We start from the raw sequence: 27,770 nt of genomic DNA, 5'->3' as shown, positions 1-27,770 counted from the left end.
GCCGGGGACAGACGGGACATTGTTCCCGCACCGCGGCCGAGGTGGGACGCGAACCCGTGGCCGCCGAGCCCCGTCCCGCTCCTGAGGCCGCCGGGAGTTGTAGTTTCTCCCGCGTGCCCTCTCCGCCCTTTCGCGCTCCGGGGACTACATTTCCCGTCATGCTCGCGCGGGGGGCGCGACGGGGCGGTGGCTCGGGGCGGGGCGGGCCGGGCCGGCAGAGGCGGCGGCGGCGGCGGTCGATCCCCGTTAATCGCCGCTGGCAGCGCCGGCCGGGGATAAAACCCGGCCCCGCGGGAGCCCCTGGGCGCCACTCGGCCTCCTCCGCCTTTTCTCGCCCCCCCCCCCCGGGCGATGCGCGGTGCGGCAGCGAAGTGAAGAAGCGGCACCTTCTCTGTCCTCTTCCTCCTCCTCCTCCTCCCCGCGACCATGGGCGACTGCGGAGCCCCCGGGGACGTGAACTCCAACGTGCTGGTGGCCCGCAGCACCGGGGACGCGCAGCTGGACAAGGCGGTGTGGCAGTGGCTGAGCTGGGACAAGGTGGGCGAGCGCCGGCAGCTCCGCGGCGAGCGCTGCCCGCGCCCCTCCCGGCGGGCGCGACAGCGGCTGCGACAGCCCCGTCCCTGCGCGGGGACTTCCCCCTGCCTGCCTGCCTCCCTGCCTGCCTGCCTCCCTGCCTGCCTGCCTCCCTGCCTGCCTCCCTGCCTGCCTCCCTGCCTGCCTGCCTCCCTGCCTGCCTGCCTCCCTGCCTGCCTGCCTCCCTGCCTGCCTGCCTCCCTGCCTGCCTCCCTCCCTGCCTGCCTCCCTCCCTCCCTGCCTGCCTGCCTCCCTGCCTGCCTGCCTCCCTGCCTGCCTGCCTCCCTGCCTGCCTGCCTGCCTCCCTGCCTGCCTGCCTCCCTGCCTGACTGCCTGCCTGCCTGCCTCCCTGCCTGCCTGCCTCCCTGCCTGCCTGCCTCCCTGCCTGCCTGCCTCCCTGCCTGCCTGCCTCCCTCCCTGCCTGCCTCCCTCCCTGCCTGCCTCCCTCCCTGCCTGCCTCCCTCCCTCCCTGCCTGCCTCCCTGCCTGCCTCCCTGCCTGCCTCCCTGCCTGCCTCCCTGCCTGCCTGCCTCCCTCCCTGCCTGCCTGCCTCCCTCCCTGCCTGCCTGCCTCCCTCCCTGCCTGCCTCCCTCCCTCCCTGCCTGCCTCCCTCCCTGCCTGCCTGCCTCCCTCCCTGCCTGCCTCCCTCCCTCCCTGCCTGCCTCCCTCCCTCCCTGCCTGCCTCCCTCCCTCCCTGCCTGCCTCCCTCCCTCCCTGCCTGCCTCCCTCCCTGCCTGCCTGCCTCCCTCCCTCCCTGCCTGCCTCCCTGCCTCCCTCCCTCCCTGCCTGCCTCCCTCCCTCCCTCCCTGCCTGCCTCCCTCCCTCCCTCCCTGCCTGCCTCCCTCCCTGCCTGCCTGCCTCCCTCCCTGCCTGCCTCCCTCCCTGCCTCCCTCCCTCCCTGCCTCCCTCCCTCCCTGCCTGCCTCCCTCCCTGCCTGCCTCCCTCCCTGCCTGCCTCCCTCCCTGCCTGCCTCCCTCCCTCCCTCCCTGCCTCCCTCCCTGCCTGCCTGCCTCCCTCCCTGCCTGCCTCCCTCCCTCCCTGCCTGCCTCCCTCCCTGCCTGCCTCCCTCCCTCCCTGCCTGCCTCCCTCCCTCCCTGCCTGCCTCCCTCCCTGCCTGCCTCCCTCCCTCCCTCCCTCCCTGCCTGCCTGCCTCCCTGCCTGCCTGCCTCCCTGCCTGCCTCCCTGCCTGCCTGCCTCCCTCCCTGCCTGCCTCCCTCCCTGCCTGCCTCCCTCCCTGCCTGCCTCCCTCCCTGCCTGCCTCCCTGCCTGCCTGCCTCCCTGCCTGCCTGCCTCCCTGCCTGCCTGCCTCCCTCCCTGCCTGCCTGCCTCCCTCCCTGCCTGCCTCCCTCCCTGCCTGCCTCCCTCCCTCCCTGCCTGCCTCCCTCCCTGCCTGCCTCCCTCCCTGCCTGCCTCCCTGCCTGCCTGCCTCCCTCCCTGCCTGCCTCCCTCCCTGCCTGCCTCCCTCCCTCCCTGCCTGCCTCCCTCCCTGCCTGCCTCCCTCCCTCCCTGCCTGCCTCCCTCCCTCCCTGCCTGCCTCCCTCCCTCCCTGCCTGCCTCCCTCCCTCCCTGCCTGCCTCCCTCCCTCCCTGCCTGCCTCCCTCCCTCCCTGCCTGCCTCCCTCCCTCCCTGCCTGCCTCCCTCCCTCCCTGCCTGCCTGCCTGCCTCCCTGCCTGCCTGCCTCCCTGCCTGCCTGCCTCCCTGCCTGCCTGCCTCCCTGCCTGCCTGCCTGCCTCCCTCCCTGCCTGCCTCCCTCCCTGCCTGCCTCCCTCCCTGCCTGCCTCCCTCCCTGCCTGCCTCCCTCCCTGCCTCCCTCCCTGCCTGCCTCCCTGCCTGCCTCCCTGCCTGCCTCCTAGCGCAGCCCTGCCTCTGGCAGGTGCAGGGATGGGCGTGGATGGGGCTGTCCTGGCACCTGGAGCACTGGCCTGGGCACAGATGGGTACTGATGCGACCGTCCTTGATTGATTCAGATTTGGCCACCCAAACAGTGTGCTGTTTGAGGGTATTTTGCTCATCCTGTCGTTGAAAGGGTTACTTTGGGTTTTTTTATAGGGGTTTTTTTGCGGCTGGTTTGTGCAACCATCATGGCCTAAAAAAATACCTTGATGATGGGGAGGGTAAGGTAGCAGTGCACCAGTGGTTTGGGCTTCTGACTGCTTTGCCTTCATTTTTTAGGTTTCTCCCTCCTGAACCTCTTTTGCCTTTATATTTATTAACTAGGACTGCCCATGTGTTGGTTCTGTTCCCTCCTCGTGCTAGGATGAAAGCGGGAGGGCTGCTTTCAGGCAGGTGCCACCTGATGGCTCCAAGATAAGCCATCTCCTGCCTGTAAATGTGCTCTCTCCTGCCGGCTTTGCCGAAATTAACAGGTGCCGTCTGCACCTCCTGCGCTCGCTCGGAGCTGCTGCTGTGAAAATATCCGGGAACAGCAGCCTGGGGGAGGGAAGGAGTGCAGGAAGGAAACAGCATTCCTGATAACACATTTGATAACCCAGGGTCAACTCCAGTAAGTATTTTATTTTAAAGACGTCTTGTTAGTGTATTGAAAGGCTTCTGTTGTTTTTTAACAGGTTGTTTTGTCTTTCCTAAAAATATGCGAATCAGAGAATATTTTCCACTGGGGGAAAATATGCAGGTTAAAGCTGGAAGCAGTGAAATTCAGTCGCCATTTCTAGAGCTCCTTGGAGGGGCTGTAATTAACCAGTGAAATGCAAGTGCAGGGTCAGTGTGAGTGTACCTGTTTGCCCTTGCTTCCCTAGGTGACAAACATCACCTTTCCTGCTTGAACTTGGAGCATTCAGGACTACTTGGAGAGGTTTCCAAGACAAATCTGACAACTCAAAGTCACCTGGAGGAGGAGGACTGGGGGCTGCTTGCTGGGGCCAGGTGTTGTTCAGGAATGGTGTTAGCCAGCCAGGGAAAGGTGTTGTGGGAGGGAAGGCAGGGAGAAAGCAGGGAATGGGGCAGGGATTGCTGGTCCAGTGCCTTGCTGTTTTCCCACAAGCTTAGGAAGTGGGACCTTTGGTGCTTATCAGCCTTGACCCCCCCTTCCCACCCCTAGCTTCCTGAGCTGCAGGGATTTTTTGCTGCCTCTAATAAAGGAAAAATCTATGCACTGCATTCCCAGCTGCGGGAGGCTTTTGTCCTCCAACTTAATTGAAAATTGCTGTTTGTAATTAATTACCAGAGCTGTGCTCTGTGTCCTTTGTGGCTTGGGTGTTGGTGCTCACCTTGCCCAAAGCCCTGGGTGGGTGGAGGAAGCCTGGCTGTGGGATGAGTGTCCTGCTTTCCTGCCCTTCTCACCAGCCCCCTGCATTTTCACCAGTGCCCCTGGCATTCCCCTCTTGCCATCCTCCCTCCTGGGTTACTGCTTTGAGCCAGGCTTGGAGGCACAAGGCAGAGCTTTTGAGCAATCCTCCTTGGTAAAGTATGTCAACAACTAGTAATTGTTCTCCACTTTCTCCCTTTAATTCCCTTTCATCCACTTCCTGATTTTCCTATTGTACTTCCATGTGTGCCTCCAGTTTCCTGAGGGAGCCTGGCTTGTGTGGCAACTGCTCCTGCCTGGGCTACCTGGGGAGGCATTGGCTCCTGAAAGGTACTGCTGGAACTCCACACAGTGGGGAGAGCTGGAATTCATTACCCGGGAGCTGTTTGCTCATTCACTGCATCCTCCTTTGGTTTTACTTGTTCATGGGCTCGGGATCCCTGTCTCAGCTGCAGTGTGCAGGCTTCCTCCTTGCTGATGAGGTGGTTCTGGGGTGCTTTTGAGCTGTCCCTCGATGTTCTTCTAATTTTTGTGGCTTTTGAGATGCTTTCCAACAGGAAATGGACATGACAGTTTGAGACCAGTAACTTGATTCAGTTATTTACTTGCAATAGTTTTGCTTGTTGAGACTTCTAAGTGAATTTTTAAGAATAACATCGGGGTAAATGAAGGCCACAGAAAAATTCACTGAAGCTCAAACCAACTTGAGGCTTTTCACCTTCCTTCAGCTACACATGCATAGAGTGTGCAAAACAACAACAAAAAAATTGCTGTGGGTAGTAAATTATTTTGACAGGGTATTAGCTTTGAAGCCTAACTCCGGTGGTAAGTGCCCGTGATTAACATGACTGGGTGTGAAAGGGCCATAAGAAATACCCAGCTAATGCCCTTGTCTTTATTTCCCCACTTGCTGTGAGTGTTGAACCCTGTTGAGCCACAGAAAAGTGTGATTCTGCCTCAGCAGGCATCTGTGCACTACATGGCAAGCTGAAAATTTGGCAGAGAAGATATATTTTTTATTTTTGCTTAATAATACTTCAAACCTCTCTGAAATGTGTTGCAGAGTCTCCTGCAGGTTGTGACCCCAGAGTTCTGAATCTGGCAGTGATTTCTTATAAATAGGTTTTTTATATATCATACAATAGTTTTAGAGGGAAAATAATTACAGAATTATTAATAATTAAATAATTTAAAATATTTTTCTGGTGTTTATGTGAGCACAGGACAGTGTTCAGTCTGTCACCCACACAGCAGCCTGGCTGACTGTGTCCCCAGTGTTTGATTTCCTTTTCTCTGTGACTAGGAATGGGAATTACTGCAGGGAGGGTTCTGCCAGGCTCGCTGTCTCTCCTCCCAGCCTGGGAGTGATGCCAAGCCCTGCTCCCTGGGGTGTTCTGGGGACAGGTCCTGGGCATGGCAGGGAGAGCACAGTCTGGGCTCTGCTCCTTCTGCATTCCCAACTATCCATGGCATGCCTCAAAGGTGCTGGAAAATCGGGATATCACCCAAAATGGCCATGTCTTGGTGGGAGCTGGGGGAGGGCAGAGGGACAATGCCGGCCAGGGGAGGAGCAGGGATTCCCTGTGGCAGTGCCAGCTTGCCCATCCCCAGCCCAAACACCAGCCAGACCCCTGTGCTGCTGTCCCTTTCCTGCCCCAGCAGGGTGTGTTCAGGCAGCATCAGTCTCTCACAGGGCTTCTGTCACCTTATCTGTCACCTCCTTGTGCAGCTGGCCGTGGGCAGGAGCCTCGTCCAGAGGCAGCTGGCGCCTGTTGCCTCTTGATTGTGGCCTGGCTTTTGTAGGCTGTGCTAAACATTTACAGATGTGTGCTCCACAGAGACCAGGGACCGCATGGGGATGGGTTAGGTAGGTGTACATCATATATATTGGGTCAGTATCATTTAGTTATTATATACACCTTTATATTGGGTTGCTATAATTTAGTTATTATATACACATTTATATTGGGTCAGTATCATTTTTTATTAGATACACATTTATATTGGTCAATATAATTTTTATTATATACACATTTATAGTGGGTCAGTATCATTTTTTATTATATGCACCTTTATAGGGGGTCAGTATCATTTATTTATTAGATACCCCTTTATAGTGGGTCAGTATCATTTATTTATTAGATACACCTTTATATTAGGTGTCCTAGATTTGTGTACATATATGTGTCAGCTAGAGAGGTATCATGTGTTTATTTATACAAGTATTACGAAGTATTCCTGGTGTTTGAGGAGGGTGATCAAATAAACAAATGTCTGTATGATCAGATAAACAAATATCTATTTTCTACAGAGAGCATCCAGCTACTGCTGGCCTTCAGGTGGAAGCCTGCAGCCTCTGAGCCCTGCACTCCCGAGAACTGGAATTGCTCTGTTAGAGCTGTTGAAATGCAGGCATGCCTTAAAGCATTGCTTTTTTGAGGGCTGACTATTTCTGTATCAAACAGCCTCCTTTATTTCTGCTGAAGACAGGAAGCTTTAGGCAGTTTTGTATCAGGTGGATTTTTTTAAAGGATATTAATCATTCAAACACTGTATTCTAAAATCTCTACGGAACTTTTATTTTTTGCTCTTGGGAAGATGAACCATCACAAAAGCCCCCATGAGGCCTTCAGCTGTATGACCTCATATCATAACTGCCAAGCAAACCAGCAAAGCCCCTGGGTTTTTTTTGTTTTGTTTTTTTTTTTTTTTGGGTTTGCAGTGGGGTTAAGTGTCAGCAGTGGGATTCCCAGGTCAGAGTGGCAGATGGTGCTCAGAGCCAGGCTGGGTGTTGCAAGAAGCTCAGCTGGGCCACAGGGTGTGAAGCTCCAGCTTGGGAGAAAAGGGCAAGCTGGGAAGCATAGGAAGGAGTAAAGGGGATGCCAGGCTGGGATAGGGGCAGTCAGGGGGTCAGGCTTATCCAAGCTTGGAGATTTTCACTTGTAACTTTTTGCTCCTCCTCTAGTTTCTGCAGCTTCAGCTTAACTGAGTGTGACCTGGGCAAATTAAAATGTTACTCGGGTGCTGGTTTGGCCAACTCATTTTTATTCCTTAGGCAATTAAGTTGCTGCAGTCAAAAATGCTTGTTAATCTATTTTTAAAAGAAATGTTTGTGGTCTCACTCGAGTATTGCCTGAATTTTGCAAAGCTCCATAAACTATGGGATGTGTAATTTCTATTCTGTTTTTGCAGGAAGCAATGCAGTGTGTCCTAAAAAGCTGTAGAGGATGCTGTGCAATTTAATAACTGTATTTTAAAGCCAAGCCATGTGCTGTCACTGCGTGAAATGAGGTTCTCAATACTCTTGCCTTAGACTCTTCACATCAGTCATTTGTTTTCTGGCTGGCTGCGTATGAACAGCTGAAAGAGAAACTTCCACTTTTGCAGTTGAACATCTATTGTGCCCCATTGTTTTGCTTTCTTTTTAGGCCTGTGTTTAGCTGTGTAGTGAGCAATGCCTTGCTTTGGTTGCCAGGCCATCCAGGAGCCTGGACAATAATGGCTTACCTTTTATTTCAGAGCACACAGAAATAAAAACAAGAAATAAAAAGTGATTTGAAATTCACATGTTGAGTGTTCAGGGTCTGATGTCAAGCTGCAGGAATAATTTCAGATTTTTTCAGTGCATTTTATTGATGATTTTTTTCTCCCAGTGAATGTGCCCAGCTCATGGCTTTGCGCTTTTCCCAGTCCTGCTGAAGAGCCTCCCCCTGTCTGTGAGGAGCGTGTTTCCAGTGCTGCTGGAGCTGGCTGACCTCTCTTTTAAATGTCAGAGGAGCCTCACCCCTGCCCTACAGATTCCATTTGCCTTTTCTAACCTTTCCTTGCCACTCTGCTTGAGGCAGCGTGGCTTTGGAGGAGCACTTGTGTCTCCAGAGCTGTGTTTTACACCTTTGCAGTTTTCTCCAGCTGTGTGAGCACTGCCTCTCACTGCTCCTGTTATGTGTGTGGGATCTGGGAAGTGCCCTGGCCAAACCGGCTGTCAGCAGGCAGGCAGAGCTGCTTGGTGGCCAGATTAATTCAGTGTTAGTTGGATAGCTGAGGAACAGGCAGTAGAGGTGTGTAAAGCTGTGATGGTGGTGTGGATTTAGGGATATCCTGCCTGAGCAAGGGGGATCAGTTGGGGTATGGATCCAGCCTGCTGCAAAACACCCTGTCCACTCTGGAGGGGGCTTAGGAGCCTGGTCCAGTGCAAGGTGTTCCTGCCTGTGGAATGGGCTGGTCTCCAAGGACCCTTCCAGCCCCAACCATCCTGTGATTTCCAGGGGTTTACTGTGCCTGTTTCCTGTGGGTGGGGAGGAAGGAAACGCTGCTTTGAGGTTTGGATTTTTGTCTGTCCTCCAGGGGCAAAGATTGGGAGTGGAATTGTTGTCTGCCCTGGAAAAACCTGTCCCAAAGGCTCTGCTCCTCAGGCAGAGGGGCTGGCAGGTGTCTTAATGACCAGACAATCACATCATCACATCAATGGCAACAGGAGCTTTTGAGTCCTTTGTTAATAATGATAATATGGGAATAACGTGAGAAACGAGGTTCAGTGGAGGCTGCTGCATGTGCTTTTTATAGGATAGGAGGGATTTGCTCTGGGAATTACCTCAAACTGATGAGCATGCACAGTTGAGCCCCTGATTCCAAGCACTGAACGAGGACCTTCACCTTCCCTTGCAGAACCAGAAAACGAAGGAGCAGATTGAGAGCCTGCTGCAGGATGGGAAACACGGGGAGCTGCGGGAGCGCCTGTGCTGCCGCCTGAGCTTTGGCACGGCCGGGCTGCGCTCGGCCATGGGAGCGGGCTTCTGCTACATCAACGACCTCACCGTCATCCAGTCCACCCAGGTGAGCTGGGCACGGCTCTGGGGGAGCCTCTGCCCTATGGGATCGGCTGCAATCCTCTTGAAACCCCCGAGCTGGGTGGGAGCATGGAAGGCTCAGTGCTCAGAGGAGATGAGGTGGCTTGGAGGGCTTTGGCTGGGCTGGAGTTTGGCCAGCGGTCACTCTGCTACACGGCCCCAAAGTTGGAAGTCTTGTGAGCTGCCACAAGAACTTGTAATACTTGTGGTATAATATAGAAATACTTGTAGTATTTCACAAACAAAACAACAAAAATAACCCAAACAAAAGCAAAGCCCCAGCCAAACAAAAATATTTTATTTTCAGCACAAGTTGTGGACCTATATAGACTGAGTATATTTCATGTCCTGAAACAGTTTATTTGTGCCCACCTCTAACCTTGATTGTTGGAAATAGAGTGAGCTGGTATCTTTGGAGCCCTTGTGCTTAGGAAATCAATAAAATGTTTGTTAGGACACGACTGATTTTTACCTATTTTGACAGATAATTTTTGTAGAAAATATGTTTCAGCTGTATGAATAAAGGTGTTTTATTACATGGTTTAGCAAGGGTTGGTTAAACCTCTTATTTAATACTGTGCACCCAAACTTGTCTGCTGGTTTCTCTTGCAGGCTGATGCTCTAACCTCCCTGAGGACATGTGACTGAAATAACGCTTTCTGCTGGCCTAGGGTGGAGGGATGTGCTTAGAGCTTGGAACAGCTGGTACTCTCCTAAGCTGTTTGCCATTCTGCTGTCTGGGTTGTACAACTGGAGCCCACACTCTCGTGGAGAGGCCCAATTCCAGTACTGTTTATGGAGGCTTTGTGTTGCAGTGTTGGTTTGCAGCCCAGCCTTCTCTCTGACAGTTCTGCTCTGCAGTATCCTCTTGACTCTAACAAAAAGCTTCCTTCAGGTGTCTGACCTGCAGACTGGACACATCCTAGGATGATACTTCCTTCCCTTCTGCCCTTCCTGCTGCAGGTGTGCCAGCTTCCTCTGCCAAAAAGGCTGCAATGGCAGGAACAGGTCCAGGCGGACTTTGCAGAGGGAGCAGATTAAGAAAAAGGGGTTTAACAGTCAACATGTTGCTGCCAGTGGTGGGATTGTTAAAAACAGCCGAGCTGCTGTGAGAAGGCCTGTTTCCTTGGCAGCAGAGGAGGTTTTTGGGATTGAATTCCCTGCTGCTGGGTTTGAGGGTGCTGGCTGTTGCCTGCTCCCTTTGTGGCTCAGGCTGGTGGAGTGTGGGGCCGCTGGCTGAGCCATGCTCCTGGCACAGAGGGAAAGCTTCTCTTTTGCTGGGCAGGGAATGCTTTGGCAGGCACATTTTCATCAGCACTGCTGGCTTTTTGGGAGTTCCAGACCGGGTGTGTGTGCTTCTGCTCCCTCTGCACAGCTGCTATTTTTAGTTGTTTATTAGAGCTTCGGATCAGGCTGGGGGAAGTGGATTGGAACTTGTTTCTGAAGCAAACTGCAGCAGATTTTGGCTTTGAGCATTCATGTTCCTCAGAAGCTGAGGCAGGAGCAGCTCTGCTGAACCTGGTGTGAGCACGGGCAGCCCTGGCTCTCTGGGTTTGCCCTTGCCTGGGACAGGAATAAATGGCCAGTCAAACAGCAGGCTTGGGTGTAATTAATACTTCTTCAGTTAAAATAAGCTGTAGTGAAGTTGCACATGTGTTCTGTGTCCTTCATTTGAGCTGATTTTTTTTCATTTGCTCTTCATTTGATTTGATTATATTGATGCTGTGAAAAGTCAGATCTAGGAAGGTGCAGAATATTCAGCAGTTGCTGTGGACCCTGCTGAAAATTGCAGGTACATAAACTCCGTGTAAAGCCCTGGTTCCCTGGATTCTGTCCTACTTTGACTCATGTCCAGGTGCTTTTATTGGTGGGGAAGAAACCTGTTGCTGAGCTCCACAGTGACAAAACCAGCCAGCTTTGCATCAAGGCATTTCCTGCTGCTTAAAAAGCAAAGATAAAGGTGTAAAATATGAAAATTTTAAATGCTGAGCTTTATAAAGCTGTTCCTACCTCTCTGGATTTCATCAATCAAAAATCTATTTCATTCATGATGCTATCACTCTTCCCTCACTTCTCTTTTGAGCTCGAGCATCAGGGACTGGGCATGCTGTAGATGTAGACTTGTTCTGTTCCATGGATTTTGCGACAGGAAATCACCTGAACCGAGCAGTGGGAGAGGTAATTGTGATACTTCAGTCATCTGAGGAGAATTTTTTGGCTTAGATCTTAGTGCTGACACCTGCTAATGAGCCATTAATGAGATGCACTTGTGCCTCCTTCAGAAGTGGTGGAAGTTTAATAGCAGAAGTAATTAGGGACACTATGAAAACCTGAGTCTTGTTAAAGGGAAATATAAATTCTTTAAATTGAGAATCTTTTCCAAGAGAGGACTTAACTCCAGAGGTGCTGGAATTCTTAACTGCCCTTGGGGCACCTGGGAGAAGATGGGTGTGAGCTCAGGTGGAGGGTTTCTAAGAGGCTCTGCACTCACTTCCTCACTGACATTTACTGATTTACTTTTATTTCCTGCAGCTTTCATAACAATGTTTGGATAGCAGGCAAGCCCTCTAGGACTGAGAGAACTTCAGCTGTGGAGTCTCTGTCTGAGCTTAAGGGGCTCATTTGAAGCAAACTGCTCCATAGCAGAAAGTAAAGACATTCCTGTTTTTCTTCATACAAAATCTTAGCCTAAGTAAGGGGTCTGTTATAAGAAATCTGCTGTTCATGTCTTTAGATGTTATTCAGGTTGCTCAAGTCAACTTGAGGAGTTTTCCCCATTCCTCTCTCTCCTCCTTGCAGCTGATCTTCCCACCCAAGCCATTTCCTGATTTTTAGGCAAATTTAGGACCGACGCTTTGGGGACAATGTTGAAAATGTTTGACTTGTTCTGTGGGCAGAGAGATAAAGACCAGGCTGGCACATCTGATATTGCCTGAGGGGATGGACTTCCAAAACATGGGTTTTTCTCAATTCAGTTTTGAGAAGATGATTTGAATAAATGAAGCTGCAGTATGGATTGAAAATGAGTGTTTGCTTCTTGAGGGTTTGTTGTTGTCCTGCTCGCTTTTATTTCCCAGAACAGTTTCTCTGGTTACTTTTTCAGTGAACACTGGGGAAAAGCCACTGCTGTTTTTGCGAATATTGTTATGGATGTTTGAGCTGTATTTTACCTACTGACATTATCCATCCTTTGTGAAAGATCACCTTTAGTGTTTGTGTGTGCTGCAGCCCAGCTAATTCTTATTTTCTCTTTTTTTTTTTTTTTTTTTCTCCAGGGGATCTACAAATATCTCAAGAGGAACTTTTCAGACTTTAAGCAGAGAGGCTTTGTTGTTGGCTATGACACACGAGGTCAGGTCACCAGCAACTGCAGCAGTAAGAAGTATGAGTATTGCTTACATTTGCAAGACTAGAAATGAAATTGTGGCTTTAAATGCATGCTGTCATGCCAGCACTCTTTCTCTTTGCTTGGGGTGAACTGGGCACACTCTTTCCTCTCCCTCAGTCCATTGCAACAGTAATGAGGAGAGGCTGGTGTCGGAACTCAAAATGTCCCTCAGACATTTTTAGAGGTTCCAGGCCTTGGTCAGAAGCATTTTAGACCCTGGCAAGCAGCTGAGAACAGCTGTGATTTTGAGTTTGAACCATGGAATGAATTACCAACTTTAAAGGTGGAACAAGCAGTCACAGAGGGTTAGATGATATAGTAAAAGTAGTCACAAATTAGAGGGTAAAATTTTTTAGTATTGTACAGGGGGGTTTTAACACCTGTACAAGGGGGTTTTACTTTGTACAGGGGGGTCAGGAGTTCTAAGATGGAGGAAAGTGGGCCTGATCCTGTTCTTCCTCCTTCTTCTTCCTTACCTCCATGTTCTTGGTGATGTTGGCATTTTTCTATTGGTTTAGGCTAGGGACACACTATTCAACGTAGATGATAGATATTGGCACATTATTGTAAATATAGTACACGTAATTTCTTGTATATAATGTTTGTACCATCCCACTGAGGGGCAGAGCCCCACACGCTGCCCTGCAGGACAGACCTGCGGCAGGGCAGCAGAACATGTTATAGATAGGCAAAAATAAACAACCTTGAAACCAGCACAGACGAACTATGGCTTCTTCTTTGGCAACGGGGCAGAAAGACAGAGACTTTCTACAATCTCGGAATCACCAATACCCACAGATTCCGACAGGCTGGGACTAAATCCTTTGTGCTACCAGTTTGCCAGTAAAGGAGGAGTACAAGGCTGCTTGCTCCACCTGAGAATTTACAGATTAAATGCACAAGAATGTTAGGCTTAATGTGCCTGGAGGGAAATTTGAACATGAAGGTAAATTTAGAATATTAACATCCATCTGGAAACCCCTAAATATTAATGTACTTTTTGCACTGTTGTTCTCTGGTATTTCACACCTGATTTAAGCTTGCTTGGGGGGGGGGGAGGGACAATTCCATCTGCAGCTTGCTATAACCCAGTGTATTTTCACTTTGAGGGGATTTTACCTGGAATGCTTAAAATGTAGGCTTCCAGCAATGGAACTGTGCTCTTGGCAAGGAAAGGGGAGAAAATTGCTTCCTGTATTCTCTAAGGAATCTTTATCCCTTGCCACTGGGGAGAAAAACACATGTGGGGATGGTATGCTGTGCAAAAAAGCCAACCCAGTACCTAGTTTGTCTTGAGGCAATGAGAAGTTAATTGTTGTAGTTATTGTTGTAACTAACAGTTCTTTTTTTTCTTAGTAGTATTTAATGTTTTGGGGATGAAGAAGTCCAGTAGAGCACAGAATGCAGTGAGTCTCTCCTCTCCCCTAGGCCTCAGGATGTGTGTGGCCCATTTTCCCCAGGCTTTGGTGTGAGGGGTTTAAACTCGCTGGTGATACTGAGCTTTCAAACTCAGACTGTGTGGGTTAGACACAGTCTAAAAATGGGGAGGTGTAATAGGGATGTTCCTTTTTAGCCTCTCGAAGCCTGCCCTTCAGCCTATATGGTTCACACAGTTCCTGACTGTGTGTTTCTCCTGTCCCCTGGCATCCTACACCCTTCCAGCAGTGCTGAAATCCAGCTGAACTCCCTCAAAAGAGCTCCCAGGGGGAGTAGAGTGCTTTTCCAGTGCTGTGTGGGATGGCAGGTCACACAGCTGTGCTCTGTAGCCAAGTTGGTGTGACCCAAGCAGAATTTCAGTAGCTTCAGCTCGGAGCTGAGCTCTCAAACCCACCCAGGTGGTCTCAGGTGACATTTGACACGTGCTGTAGGGGAACTCTCAGTCTGTTGCTGCTGATGGAGAGAAGCAAGTCAGTACTAGTGCTAGTACTAGTGCTTGGCTGTGAGAACAAGGCAGCAATGTGAGCTTACCCCATTTAGTATCTCCTCTGTTTTGCTTCTGAAACTTCCCTTTATCTCCTGGGCTGTGCAAAAGAAGCTTGGTATCTGTTACCTGGAAGAGAATGAACCTCCCTGGTGCTTGAAAGGGCAAGTTCATAATAAAGTGAGAATTAGAACTATGGGCACTGTTCTTGTTTCTAAATATTCTGAAATGAGGGGTGCTGCTTTGCAGCAATATATTTTAGGACTAGATCTGCTTCCTGGGCATTGTCTGAAAGTGCTGAGCAGGGCTGGCAAAGGAGCCTTGTGTGGGATACCAAATCCTTTTCCAAACCTGCTGTTGCAGACATCTGGTACTTCAAACTCTCTGGGAAGCTGGTTCTGTCCTTGAGCAGAGGGTTGGGTGTTCTGTGTCTCTGTGTGGGACATCTGCTTTGTTTGGGTGAGGGGCTGAAGTGCCTGCACTGCCCAGGCAGCAGCTGAAAGTGCTGGCTCACATTCTACAACCTGGAAACTCTGACCCTGATGGTGCAATTTGTAGGATACCACTCCAAGCATAAGCCAAAAAGTAGTGCAGTGCCTTAAGAAACAAATGCCTGGAGGTGACCGGAATTCCATCTGGCTCTTAGGCTGCCCTGGGGAGCTGGGGTGACTGAATATTTTCTTTTTCCTGTTGGTAGGCTTGCAAAGCTCACTGCAGCAGTCCTGCTGGCAAAAGATGTGCTTGTGTATTTCTTCTCTACCTATGTCCCTACCCCCTTTGTGGTGAGTCACATTCTCATTCTATTGTTGCAGCACACAGTTATGGGAGTATTTGAATTTACTAAAAAAGAGAGCTTCAGTTTTCTTTAATTCTGTTTAACACAAAAATGGAGGCTGCTTGGTACACTTGGCTCTTCAAGGAGGCTGTTACAAGGATGTCACCAAATTCCTCAGTGCCTCTGCTTTTAAGATATCAAGAATAGGCTCTTCTGGTCATGGCAGCTTTTCCGTGCATGGTTGTAAATCCTTGCTTGTATTCCATGAGCTCTCCCAACATGCTGTGTGTTCTATGGATCCTGGTTTGAGGGGAGGACTGGAATGCCTGGAGAACCTGTGATTGTTCTTCAACAGGCCTTTCTGTGCATTCCTTTGTTCTGTTTCAGCCTGTTTCCAAGGGCTCCTGTAATCTCAGTGTAGACTTTTGGCTGGCCAGTTAAGGATTTTTGCAATTGATAAAAAAAAGAATGTTTTTCTGGAGTGGAGTTGGAGCAGCTTTCTGCTGCTGGCTGCAGGAGACAGAGCGTTGGTGTGTGTGGTTTTCAGATGGGCTGGGGCGGGGTTGCAGGCAGCCCTGGTGTGCTGGGGCAGTGTTTGTGGCAGAGTTTGTGCTGAGGGCTGTCTCTGCTCCTTTGCAGCCCTATGCCGTGCAGCAGCTCGGGGCCGTGGCTGGGGTCATGATCACCGCGTCCCACAACCGCAAGGAGGATAATGGCTACAAGGTGAGGCCAGTGTCACCCTGCCCTGCCAGGGACAGCTTTCCCTAGCCCAGGCTGCTCCAAGCCCTGTCCAACCTGGCTGTGGAGCCCTCTGGGATGGGGCAGCCTGTGCCAGGGCTCCCCTTTCTGTGTGTGTCCACTGGAAGAATAACTTATGTAAAATAATTCATCCTTCTACAGCCTGGCACACTTCTCTGTGATGAGAGCATAGGAGCACACGGCTTGTGTATCTTGAACATAAATCTGAGTCTTATCAGCAGCTGAAGAAGTGCTCCAGCAATTTGTGTGTTCGCTGCTGAGGCTTAAAACTCAGTTTAAAACTAAGCCAGAACTGAGGTGCATTCATGCACACAGTAGGGGACTGTGCTGAAGATGAGAATGATTTAAGAGTGGATTAATAAAACACGGTAGCATTGTGTTATTCCCTGGTTTTCTGGGCATTGGGGGGGGGGGGGGGTGTCCACTTGGAAATCAAAGCCTGGGACAATCAAACCATCCACAACAGCACTCAGTTAAGTGCTTTAACTGAGTTTAAGTGTTTTAACTGAGTATTTCCTTCCTCAGCTCTGTAAGAAGCTGAACTAAACTCTCAACTTTAGCTGAGCATTCTGAAAGCCCTGTGGCAGGTCAGTGAGTGAGGAAAGGCAGAGAGAGCTCTTGGGGGTGATTGAACTGCTCTCACCTTCCCTGGAACAAATTGTGAAGTTTTTCACCAGCCTTTGCTTCTGCTTAGCTGGAGCAATGAGTAAGGAAAGAAGCCACATGAATTTCCCAGGTGCTTCATTTGTCAAGAAGCAATTTTGTTTGTGTCTTCTGATACACAGCAGTTTACTTCTGCCAGGACCCTGGTGTGTTTCCTGGTCTTTCCCAAGAGCTGTTTCATCTGTCACAATTTCCCGTGTGAATTTCAGCAGCTTCTGAAGGTTTTGGGCAATGTTGACCGAAGGTGAGAAAGCAGAGGCAGATCATCTGAGCAGAGTCTGCACTGTGAGCCCAGCCGTGCTGTTGGCAACAGGGTGTGGGAAAGCTGGCCTCTAAATCTTTAACAAAGGCTTTATTATATTATAGCTGAGCTTAGATACGGTGTTTCCACTCTAGAGGGTGTTTCCAGTCCAGAGATTAGTGTTGTTCAGCTGTGGAAAAACACGGACCTTGGCATGCTGCTTATCTGTTTTGCTTTGGGTTCAAAAACAAGCTGTGTTCCTATTCCAAGAGGAATGCCAGCCTTGGAGAGGGTGATACTTTTCTAGTGTTACAGTTTGCACTCCTTGATACAAGTGCCCGGTTTTGGTTTCTCACATCCTGATATTTCAGTTCAAATTATTACATTTGAACAATTATTACTATGATTTGTGAAAACAGAGTGTGTTGTTGTGTTAGCTCCATTTATCAGTTGTGAACTCAGTGGTTCATGCTGGATGATTCCAAATGAGAATGTCTTGAGAATCAAGCCAGTCAGATGCTGACTTCTCTGTATGGCTTAGCAGAAAGCAGGTGGAATCCTATAGCTAAAATAATGTATCAGGTTAATAATCTTCATAATTAAACTGTCTTGTTTTCCTTCTACTTACCCCAGGTTTATTGGGAAAATGGAGCACAGATCACCTCTCCTCACGATAAGGAAATTATAAAATGCATAGAGGAGTGTGTTGAACCATGGAATGGCTCTTGGAATGAAAGTCTGGTAGACACCAGTCCCCTCAGACAGGATCCTCTGAAGAAAATTTGTGACAGCTACATGGAGGACCTGACAAAGATCTGCTATCATAGGTATTGTATAAAGCAAAAGGTGCCCGAATTGTGTTTTAAAGTAAGCTGTGGGTTGCATGTGGAAAAACTGACTGTAGATAGATTTTACTGTGTTCCCTGAGGTGCCTTTAAATTCAAGGGTCACCATCCTTAGGGTTAAACAGTTTGAGAATAAAGCAGCTGCCTTTGGGGATTAAGTTACTGTGAAACATCCCAGTGGAAACCATTTAATGCAAGTGAATACGCTCTGAGAGTTCTGAATAAAATGCAGAAATTCAAAGTGAGGTGCACATGCATAAAACAGATTCAGTCTAAAGGTTAGGTGGGGCAGAGGATAAGAATAAAAGGAGGAGGATGGATGGCATGAAGCAGATCTGGAATAACAGATTTTAAGGTGGTGGAAGAGCTTGAGTTTGATGTAGAAATCAACAGTTTATTCCTGGGAGACTTTGATCTGTTTCAGCAGAAGGTAAATATTTCATTTTCCAGGAGAAGCAGCTTTAACCCAGCAATTTCTAGTGCAAAATAAGCACTTTCACTCATTCCTTTGAAATTAATGCAGGAATCAGCAGAACAGTACACCGAGGAACTGCAACTTTGCTTTCCCTGATGAAAACAGTCTTGTTGAAGAGCTGAGATCCTACTGAAGCTGTGTTTCCTCCTCAGGGAGCTGAACATGCAGAGCAGTTTGAAGTTTGTCCACACCTCTTTCCACGGAGTTGGCCACGACTATGTTCAGTTGGCTTTCAGAGCCTTTGGCTTCCAGCCCCCCATTCCAGTCCCGGAGCAAAAAGATCCAGACCCAGACTTCTCCACTGTCAAGTGCCCAAATCCTGAAGAAGGAGAATCTGTGCTGGTATTTTGATTTCTGCTTCATCTGATTTCCTTGGGGAAGAACAAACTGAGGGAGTGAACAGGGAGAACCTGCTTTCTGCTTTTCTGCTCTGTCAACACAGTGGGCAGTCCATGGGGGGTTTTTCTTTCACTGGGTGTTAGATGGAAGTAGGGAGGCTGTGAGTTTATTTACTCTTACGTTTTGGATTTTTGAATCCCTTCTTCTCCCACCAGGAGCTGTCACTGAGGCTTGCAGAGAAAGAAAGTGCAAAAGTAGTAGTGGCCACTGATCCAGATGCAGATCGTCTGGCAGTGGCAGAACAGCAGGAAAAGTAAGTGATGTGACCCTTTTCTGTGTCTTCCTCCAGAAAAGGTGGTGAGAGCCACAGAGCGGCCCCAAATGGTTGCCAGACACAGGCCTTCAATCCACTCTTTTCCTTGGGTATATGGTTATTTTTCCTTCTAGTTTTATCCTTTGGGATAGCTCAAAATGCATTTTAAATCAGTTCACCCATCAAAGAGTCAATTAAATGCTTACTGGTGTAATAGTAAATGGCCAAATAAAGCTCAGCTGAAAACAGAGTGGTTACTGAAGGCAGTAAAATCCTTTGTTTGCTGTGTTTTCATTTAGATCAGGCCAACCTTCCTTGGCGGTTGTCATGGGCTTTTTTGGTGGAGCGGGGTTTTTTGGCTTGTTTTGTTATTTTTAATTTTAATCCTTTGTTTTCCCCTGCTTGTTCATATTGAACAGAAATTATTTTTCTCCCACTAACAGGCCCCAGTTCTGATGGTTGTGTAAGTAAAAGCTGAGCAGGCTCTGCCTGACTGCAGTGTTCAGGCTGCCTAAACTGCTCTGTGTGGATCAATTCCAGACTGCTCTCCTGCTGCTGGGTCATCAAAGGCCTGAGCTGCCAGAGAGGAGACCCTGGGGGGTGCCTTTGGGCTCTGGGCTTGTAAATCCTTGAGGTGTGATAGGTGTGGAGTCTGTCAGTACAGTGGCTTTGCCTAGAGCAGCTTTTCAGTGCTATGCTCACATTCCGTGTTCAGTGACTGCAGAATTCCTCTCCTCCAGCCTTGACCTTGCCTCTCTGGGTGTTCAGTGCCTGCAGGGTTCCTCACCTTGCCTCTCCCTGCAGTGGCTGCTGGAAGGTGTTCACGGGCAATGAGCTGGCAGCCCTGTTTGGCTGGTGGATGTTTTCCTGCTGGAAGGAGAACTGCCCCCAGGATGCTGACATAAGGAATGTTTACATGTTGGCAACCACGGTCTCCTCCAAGATTTTGAGGGCAATTGCACTTAAAGAGGGATTTCACTTTGAGGTGAGTGTGGGTTGTGTGGTGCTGGCTCCATCGGAACCCCTGCTGGTGACCTCATGGAGTGAAAAGTGGGCAGGGGACTCCCAGGCTTCTGGCTGAGAGTTCTGAGGGATTCCAGCTTGCAGAGAAGGAAATCAGGCTTGTGTGGGTGAAAGAACTATCCCCTCAGTGTTCTGGGACTGGGAGATCAGTGTGAGCAAAGCTCAGTCCCAGGGACACAAATTAACACCTGAATTGCAGGTAACAGGATATCATATATATATTCAGATAACTACAGCTGTGGTTATCTGAAATCTTTGTGTGAGAGAAGGGAGGTTTGTGCAGCCTGCCCTGCTCACTCTTAGTGTTGATGGGTGTGTAGGGACTTGGCGGTTACCCAATGGCCCCTCAGGTGCCTGTGCCAGCAGGTTTTGAATTAAGGTTTACTTCAGGCAGAGAAACTCCTGTGTTCAGATCTTTAATATGCAGCTTTAAGAACTTGCTAAAAAAGAAACTGGGGGTGCTCCCCCCAGACTGACAGTTTAGTTCCTGCATCACATAAAATGGGATTCCTGTTGGTTGTTAGCCAGAAGAGAGTGAAGTGCCCAAGATCATAGCACAAACATACAAAGGGCCAGGCCTTGTTTATATGTGTCTTAATTAAATCCATGTGCAACAGGAATAAATATCTTGCCAAAAAATGAGGAACATAAAATTGAAAATAACTCTGAAAACCATTTTGAGTGGCTGGCCAGATAATCCTAATCAGGGTTCCTTGTCAGTTCCTATAGTGGATTTGGTTCTCTCTCTAAATATGATTCGTTTTTTTTTTTAATTGGAAAAGGACATACTTGACTGAAAAAGAGAAGCTAGGAATTTACACAACCTCTTGGCCTTCTGTAGAACCTCCCCTTTCTTATTTGGCACTTCCTTCCCTCCAAGAAAAGCTGTTTCTAGGCTTTTGACTGCTTTTGCATGATTTATGTAAAAACCCCCCAGAATAATGCTCTCCCCTCCCAGCACCTAAAAGTGTTGCTTTTATATTTCTGTAGCTTTTCCTCCTGAATTACTGTGTCTCATCTGATGAGCAGCACAGATGATCTAATGTGATCTGAGCGCCAGAGTCCCTGACACACTTTTTCCTTGGTTTGGTACTTGTGTCCTAGTTGAATATCCACTAAGAAAACCCTTTCCAGTGGCTCTTTGCCTTGGACTCCTCATCCTAACTGAAGATGTGACTTGTCTGATGCTTCTTTATTGTCCTTATTCTGCTTGTCAATTAATTAGATTTAAATTTAAGGAAATCACTTTAAAAGAACCAAAAAAAACATCCTTAAGCTTTAGTGTTTTGACTCTGCAGCAGGCTTTCCCATTGACCTTAAAATTCAAACTACATTGTTATATTTTCACTTTGGTTGGTGATTTGGTTTTTTGTGGTGTGTTTTTTTGGTTTTTTTTTTATTAGTGTGAAGTGAAGGAAACAGTGGCTATTCTTTCTTTCAACTGAAACTAAGTGGAAAATATGTATTTTAAGCCTTCCTTCCCCCCCCCCCCCCCTTTTTAGGAAACACTCCCTGGTTTTAAATGGATTGGAAGCAGAGTAAAAAATCTCCTGGACAATGGAAAAGAAGTTCTCTTTGCATTTGAAGAGTCTATTGGTATGAGTGTTGGTATCCCTTTAAACTGTTGAGAACTGAGGGTGGGAATGTGCTCAGGGAGGGACTGAGCTATGAAATAAAACACACAGACAAAGTGCTTTATTTTTATCCTAGTAGTTCATAGCATTGATATTTTGCTCTCATCAAATTGGCCTGCCAACTCCCATAATAAATGGTATCTGACTTGCTGATGTTGCTGTTTTGCTTATCTTCCCAGCCCTATAATCCGCAAGTTCATTAGATTTCTCCTGCATATGCAGCAATAAAGCTGCCTCCATGTACTGGCCAATTTCCCTTTACAGGATCAAAGGTTAGAACTTCAGTCAGGTGAATCAGTGTAATAATCTGTCAGGTTATTTTTCCACAATCCCTTTTTCCTTCCTAGGCTTCATGTGTGGCACATCAGTGCTGGATAAGGATGGAGTGAGTGCAGCTGTGGTCATTGCTGAAATGGCAACTTACCTGCAGAGCCAGGGCCTGACCCTGGCACAGAAACTCGTTGACATTTATGAGATGTGAGTGGTGTTTTTCATACTGGAATATTCTACTCCACTGTTTCAGAGCTGGGAATCATCTAAGGAATATTTACTTAAATATATAAGTAAATGTTTGTGTCCCTCAGATGTTTTCTCATTGTAAGCTGCTGTGGGGTTTTTTGTTGTAGGATGGATTACAGCCCATCACTGGTGTGGATATCACAAGGGGCTCCAGGAGGGCTGGAGAGGGATTTGGGACAGGACACAGAGAATGGCTTCCCACTGCCAGAATGAATCTGTGACAGAGCAGGAAGGAATGGCTAGGGATGCAATCCCAGCGATAAAACAAGGGTGTGTTTGTCAGAATTAACCCCTGTAGTGAGACCTTTTGGGTACCAAATGTACTAAAACCCTTTGAATCTTAGAATTGAAAACATGAATCTGCTTGTAGGTATGGGTATCACATATCCAAGACTTCCTATTTCCTGTGCTATGAGCCTCCCACCATCAAAAGGATATTTGAGCGGCTGCGGAACTTCGATGGCCCTCAGTCTTACCCCAAGTGCTGTGGGGCTTACAACATCCTGCATGTCCGAGACATCACCACGGGCTACGACAGCAGCCAGCTGAACAAGAAGTCGGTGAGTGAGAGTGTTTGTGCAGAGGAGGGTCTGCAGAAACTGGAATGCACGGGGAAGGAGGCAGCTGTGGGATGTGCTGGTGATTCTGATGCAATGACCTCTGTTGACTCCCTGCTCCTGCAGCTCCTGAGCTCCCAGGGGCTGCTGCAGTGGCAGTAAGGGGTTGCTGTGATTTTGTAGGTGCTGCCAGTGAGCAAGAGCAGCCAGATGATCACGTTCACCTTCCAGAACGGCTGTGTGGCCACGCTGCGCACGAGCGGCACCGAGCCCAAGATCAAGTACTATGCCGAGATGTGTGCGCTGCCCGGGCACAGGTCAGTGCCCCAGCAGGGCACCAGGAGGGGGCTTAGCATCTGCTGCAGCAGGCTGCTCTCACAAACCCAGTTCCCCAGTTACTCAGAGTTAAAACTGCTCAGGTGACAAAGTCGCAGAGTTGGTTAGGTTAGGAAAGCTCCCTGAAATCGGAGTCCAACCTGTGACCAGCCCTCACCTTGCCAACCAGACCAGAGGGCTGTCACATCCAGGCTTTTCTTTCACTCCTGAGGTTGTGCTGCTGCTGAAGAGAGTGGGAGCCCACCTGGCTGCAAACACAGCCTTTGGGAATCTGCTGTTACCCTGAGCTGTGGGAGAGGAACTAGATGTTGTTCACCTGGGTTGAGCTGCTTCAAGTTTAAAAGTGATGGGGGGGAATCCGGGGTGTGTTTACACCACAGAAACCTCTTTCTTCATGATTATGGAACCATGGAATGGTTTGTGTGGGAAGGGACCTTAAAGACCATCTTGTTCCACCCCTTTGCCATGGGCAGGGGCACCTTCTCCCATCCTAGGTTGCTCCAAACTGGCCTTGGGGTGGGGCAGCCACAGCTGCTCTGGACAACCAGTGCCTGGGCCTTGCCACCTGATTATTGCACTATTAATTGAAATTAATTTAATTAAAGGAGAAAAAGGCCACTAGAGGGCTCTAGGCACCATCTTTAAAAGTCCCTTCCAACCCAAGCCCTTCTGGGATTCCATGATAGTCCTGCTAAAAAGGAGCTTTTTAAAACAGGAGTCCCTACACCTGGTGGGGTAGGAAATGTAGCAGGGCAAGTCCATCCCCATCAGCTCTTGCTGTTTGTTTATTTATTTATGTTTGGGCATTTCCCAGACCTCTGACCTGGGCCTGTTCTTTCCTGCAGTGACAGAAGTGTGCTGGAAGAAGAGCTCCAGAAGCTGATTGAGGCTTTGATCGGGAATTTCCTGGAGCCTGCCAAGAATGGGCTGACCTGGCGCTCTGCATAGAGCCCGCAGCCGCAGGAGGCACGGCGTGGAACAAAGGACCCAGGAGCAGAACACGCTCATCTGTGTGTGTGTGTGTTTTAAACAGCTGCATTCTTTTTCTGTAAAGAAGAAGCGTTCTTTTGTCAGGCTTTTCACCAAATTGGGATAAGGAGAGGAGGTCAGAGGAAAGGATAGCATTTATTGTTGCAGTTCTCAGTCCTTTTGACCAAAAGTTTAATTAACCCACACCAATGCAAATGAACTGCCCTAGTACCTTTGAGGCAGCTGAGCTTAGCTGCTACATCTTGTCTTAAACTCAGTTCAGATACCTAAAACACCTCTTTTTTTTTGTGTGTGGAAAAGTTTTAAAGTTTTAAAGGGAGTGATCACTCCAAACTGACAACAAAGGCTGCTTCTTCCCTGCAGCTCTGAGACCTTCCATGCAGGTCTGCACTTCCAAAAGCATCAAAGCAGAGCTCAGCATTTCTTGTTTAGGCAAATTGTTGACATTTTTCAGCTACTTAAGAATTCCTCTGTCGGTAAAGGTGTTCTTGGGCATTGTAGCTTTCCTGTGTGTGTGTCTTAAAATAATTGGCAATGAAACAATAGTGGCAACAGCTGCAGCTTGGGGTTGGAATTGCCTGGTGCCTTTCCAAGGCTTCCAGAGGAGCAGGAACTTGGTCATTCCTTGTTAAAATGGCCCTTTCTGACTACCAAAGGCTCTGTAGCTACTTTTTTGTCCCACATCTCTGAAGGGTCTGAAGTGGTCTTGATTTTCTGTATTCATTACTTTGAATGAAAATGCCAGTTGGTGACTTTCTGGTTTTTGCTGGCCTGTATTTATATTATCTGTGTATTAAAAAAGACAAAACCAAGGAAGGAAGTGGAGATGAGGATGAGACTGACACAGTTACTAAATGGTGATTTTTATTTTTTTAAATTTTGTCATGCGCTGTCAGGTAATATTGCAAATACTGTTATTCCCTATCTTCAAGGGTAAATTTTTAACAGCTTCTCTCATTTGTTTTCTCCCTTTGCTGAAGTAGCAAGTGGGACTTGTAATCACATTTTCCAAGAAAGCCACCCAAACCAATGCTCAAGTTCTCCTTGTGGTTATTTTGGATTTTGGGCAATAAAGGCTGTGTTTTGGCACAGGAGAGCTGGTTCTGGAAGCTCCCTGCTGTCACTGGCAGGGAGAAAAGAAAAGCAGCAGCAATTTAGTGCTGGGTTTTATCTCTGTTGGGGATGATGGGAGAAGCCCCCAAGGTGCCCTGGAGTTCAAGCTGTTGTTTTGCCACTATTGTTGCCTCTCCAAATTCAGCCTCCCTCTGATGATGCCCTTGCAGCTTGATGCCACAGGATGGCACAGGGTAGGTTTGTGTGTGTTGCCTCTCCATGGCTTCAGAGAGCCCTGAGATTTGGGGGTTTCCTGCTGCTAGCAGCTTTGTACTATACCCATGGAGAAGTATTTCAGTGTCTGTGAATGTATGTGTACTAGAGAAGGTCTGTGTTGCACAAGTTCTGACCTGTCACTGCTATTTATTTATTTTTTTTTTATCTTAAGTGAAAGTATCTCCAGATTGTTCTGCCAGTGAGTGAAATGTATCTAATTCCAAAAGCTTGGGTTTTTTTTTTTACCTTGATTGTACATTTGACTGACATGGTGGGGAAAATAGGCAAACCCAGATACCCTCAGAGGATGCTTTTGTTGTTGTCTGTGCTGGGTAGGGCTGGGAAGGCATTTCTGACTGCTGCTTTGCCTTCAGCTCACCCAAAAAAAAAGGATGCAGATCTGGATCCCCACTGCACTGAACTTGAAGGAGCTCTTTGGCAGGAGAGTAACCCTGAGGTGTTGAGGATTTTGTTATCCAAGTAGTGAAGAGAACAAGTAACTTGGGACATAATTTTGAACAAACACTGTAAAAAGCATAGTGTGTGTGTGGTGAGCCCAGCTGTGTGTTATTGTAGCAGTCATGTCTTGTGAGTGATGGCTGTGCTCCTATGAAGAGCAGGAATCTGCAGCTTCCCAGAGATCTGCTTTGTGTCAGTTGGCAAGTGCTAGAAATTGAGAAAATGTTTTCAAAGAAGCCTTGTTAGAAGTTGGTAACTGTTCATAGTCTAACTGTGCTTAATTAAAGAAGAAAACCCAGCTGTGGCGTGTTTTGTGTCTGGGATTTTCCCCTTGGATAGGTCTGACAGGGAGCTGTAGCTGTAGTGATGCTTTTGGGAGGACAGCAGCAGGCATAAGGTGTTGAATGTACTTTCAGGGTATAATAACTATTTGCTGTTTTGAAACTGCTGCTACTGTTGTTTTCCTACTGTATTGGAACTGGTTGATATATTTATACTGTTCCATTTGTGGAACTCCTTTATCTCCTCCCTCTGATCTTGCATCCCTTACTTCTCTTACTGTGAAGGACTGGAATTCTCATTTCCTTGCCCTGTAACTTTGTAATGCATCGTGTTAGAGTTCACTGGGATTGCGCACAGCCTTCTCCGAGTTGTCAGCTGTTCTTTCCCACTTTTCAGATAAGAACAAAGGCTTTTCTGACTTGAGTAGAAAGCAGGTCACAGATCAGAGGACACTGTGGATGTTGTTTCTGAGGTGCTTCCAGGTGAAATGCACCTTTTCAAAGGCTGGGCAGTGGCTAAAGCTGTGGTCATACAGCCATACAGGTGTGTTCGGCTTGGTGTTCGATAAAATCTGGAGGGCTTGGGTTTGTCCCCTGGCTGTGACAGGTTTAATTCCTGCGGTGAAGTCGTGTGTCTGTGGGCCTGGCACAGGAACTCTGAGTTCAGGGCTTTGCCAGGCAAGACTGTGAGGCAGAGCTTGTAGCTGGGTTTCTTACAGAGGTTGTGGCAGAGCATCCAGGGTGTGGATTAAATTCGTGCAAGTGCTGTCCACCTGTCCCTTCCAGCTCCCCTGAGGGTGTGTGAGGGAACTGTGAACTCTGGTGTGCCAGAGGAGCAGGGAGTGTGTGACAGGGAGGGCTGGGCTGCAGTGGTGGCCCAGAGGAGCAGTGTAGCCCCACTCTGTGCTGGGCTGCTGAGGCAGCTCTGCTTCCCATGTGTCCCAGCAGGATGTGGCTCCAAGGAGCTGGGCTGGCCTTGGGCTGCAGGAGAGCTGGGATCTGGCCTGGGGAGCTCTGCTCATGTCCCTTTGAAATACCCAGCCCTCTGAGGGAGGGGAAGCACACCCTGGTGTGGTCCATGGGGTGCATGAGGAGGGCAGATCCTCTGGGGCTCCAGCTGTCCAGGTAGAGTGTCCATTGCTGCCCGGGGCTCCCTTGCCTGCCTCCCCTGCTCCCAAAGTTGCCTGCATGTCCACATCCCTAGTGCTGCTCCCTGGCTCAGCACTTTATGTGCCCTCCCTGCCAGGCTCCTGAGGTCACTGGGGATTCCAGCTCCCATTTCCTTGCAGGAAGTGTTTGTGTGGAAGCCAGGAGAAGGAGACATGGGTTCTGCCATTTGGGCAGGGTGGGATCTGTGCGCAGCTTCAGGAGGCACCTGGATGCTCTCTAATTTAAAAACTGATATTGTTATCACTTTGTTTTGTCTTCCCCTCTGTCTTTTTGTCCTCTCCCCCACCAAGAAGGGGCTCCTTGCATGGTGACACCTGGGTGGTTACAGTCCAGCTTGATTCCCTCCACTCAAGAATGGCTTTGTACAGGTGACTGAAGTATCTCAAGTTGCATCATTCCCCTTGCCTGCAATCTCGGAGAGTTCTGAATCTGTACTCCCGTTTACCTGATGTCTGTTCTGTAAAGCTAGGGTGTATTACAAATACAGAGTGAGAATTTGCACTTTTCTGAAGACTTTCTGTGTACTGCTATGTGGATTTAGCTGAATGAAGTATTATAAGGAATAAAATATTCCCTTCGTAATCTCAATCCAGGTTTCTTTGTCTTCTTTAGCAAAACACCTCTGCCCCAGAAGCTGAGCTTGCCTTGGAGGAATATCCATGTGCCACTTGGATAAGGCCTGCGAACAAGAGACTGTTCAGAGCCTCCTCCTTTTGATGCCACTGAGATCTCCCTGATCATGGAGGGTGTCTCTGGGGCTGAGGGGACCCGGAGTGTCCCTTCAGTGGTGGCTGCAGCTTCATCCCAGGGAATCCTGTGTACCTGCTGTTGTTTTATCTGCCAAGGCTGCTATCCCTGGGCCTCTCTCCCCCTCCCAGCTCACCACAACCACCTCTGAATTCCAGCCCATCCTCTGCAGGCCATTGCAGTGGGCTCGAAGCAGGGGAGAGGGTTGGGTTTCTTTGGGCTGAAGACAGGGGAGCAGTGGCAGCACCCCGGGCACAGCAGGGACTGTAGTGGGGACACCTGGCTGAGCCCCTGCTGGGCTGTTGTTGCAGCATCCAGCACT

General features: G+C 48.9%; 1 protein-coding gene across 6 annotated transcripts; it reads left to right on the top strand.

Moving 5' to 3' along the window:
* The first annotated feature begins 165 nt into the window (after window positions 1–165).
* Window positions 166–27,289, top strand: PGM2L1 (phosphoglucomutase 2 like 1). Of its 6 annotated transcripts, none has more exons than XM_030264466.4 (14): window positions 168–537; window positions 8,503–8,670; window positions 11,960–12,066; window positions 14,691–14,775; window positions 15,408–15,491; window positions 17,065–17,258; window positions 17,904–18,093; window positions 18,306–18,403; window positions 19,208–19,388; window positions 20,929–21,022; window positions 21,408–21,537; window positions 21,950–22,139; window positions 22,320–22,453; window positions 23,318–27,289. In XM_030264466.4, exons 1-14 carry the CDS (start codon window positions 427–429, stop codon window positions 23,418–23,420), a joined length of 1,869 nt encoding a protein of 622 aa, XP_030120326.4. In that variant the 5' UTR covers window positions 168–426; the 3' UTR covers window positions 23,421–27,289. The 6 variants fall into 6 exon arrangements, 5 of the variants coding, with proteins under 5 accessions (XP_030120326.4, XP_030120320.4, XP_072780464.1 ...); XM_030264460.4 differs by having other exon boundaries at window positions 19,172–19,388; XM_072924363.1 differs by lacking the exon at window positions 168–537 and adding an exon at window positions 2,930–3,075 and having other exon boundaries at window positions 19,172–19,388.
* The last annotated feature ends 481 nt before the right edge of the window (window positions 27,290–27,770 follow it).

Source organism: Taeniopygia guttata, chromosome 1, assembly GCF_048771995.1.
Source record: "Taeniopygia guttata chromosome 1, bTaeGut7.mat, whole genome shotgun sequence".
NCBI classification, from domain to species: Eukaryota; Metazoa; Chordata; class Aves; order Passeriformes; family Estrildidae; genus Taeniopygia; species Taeniopygia guttata.
This window is presented reverse-complemented; position numbering and strand designations above follow the sequence as displayed.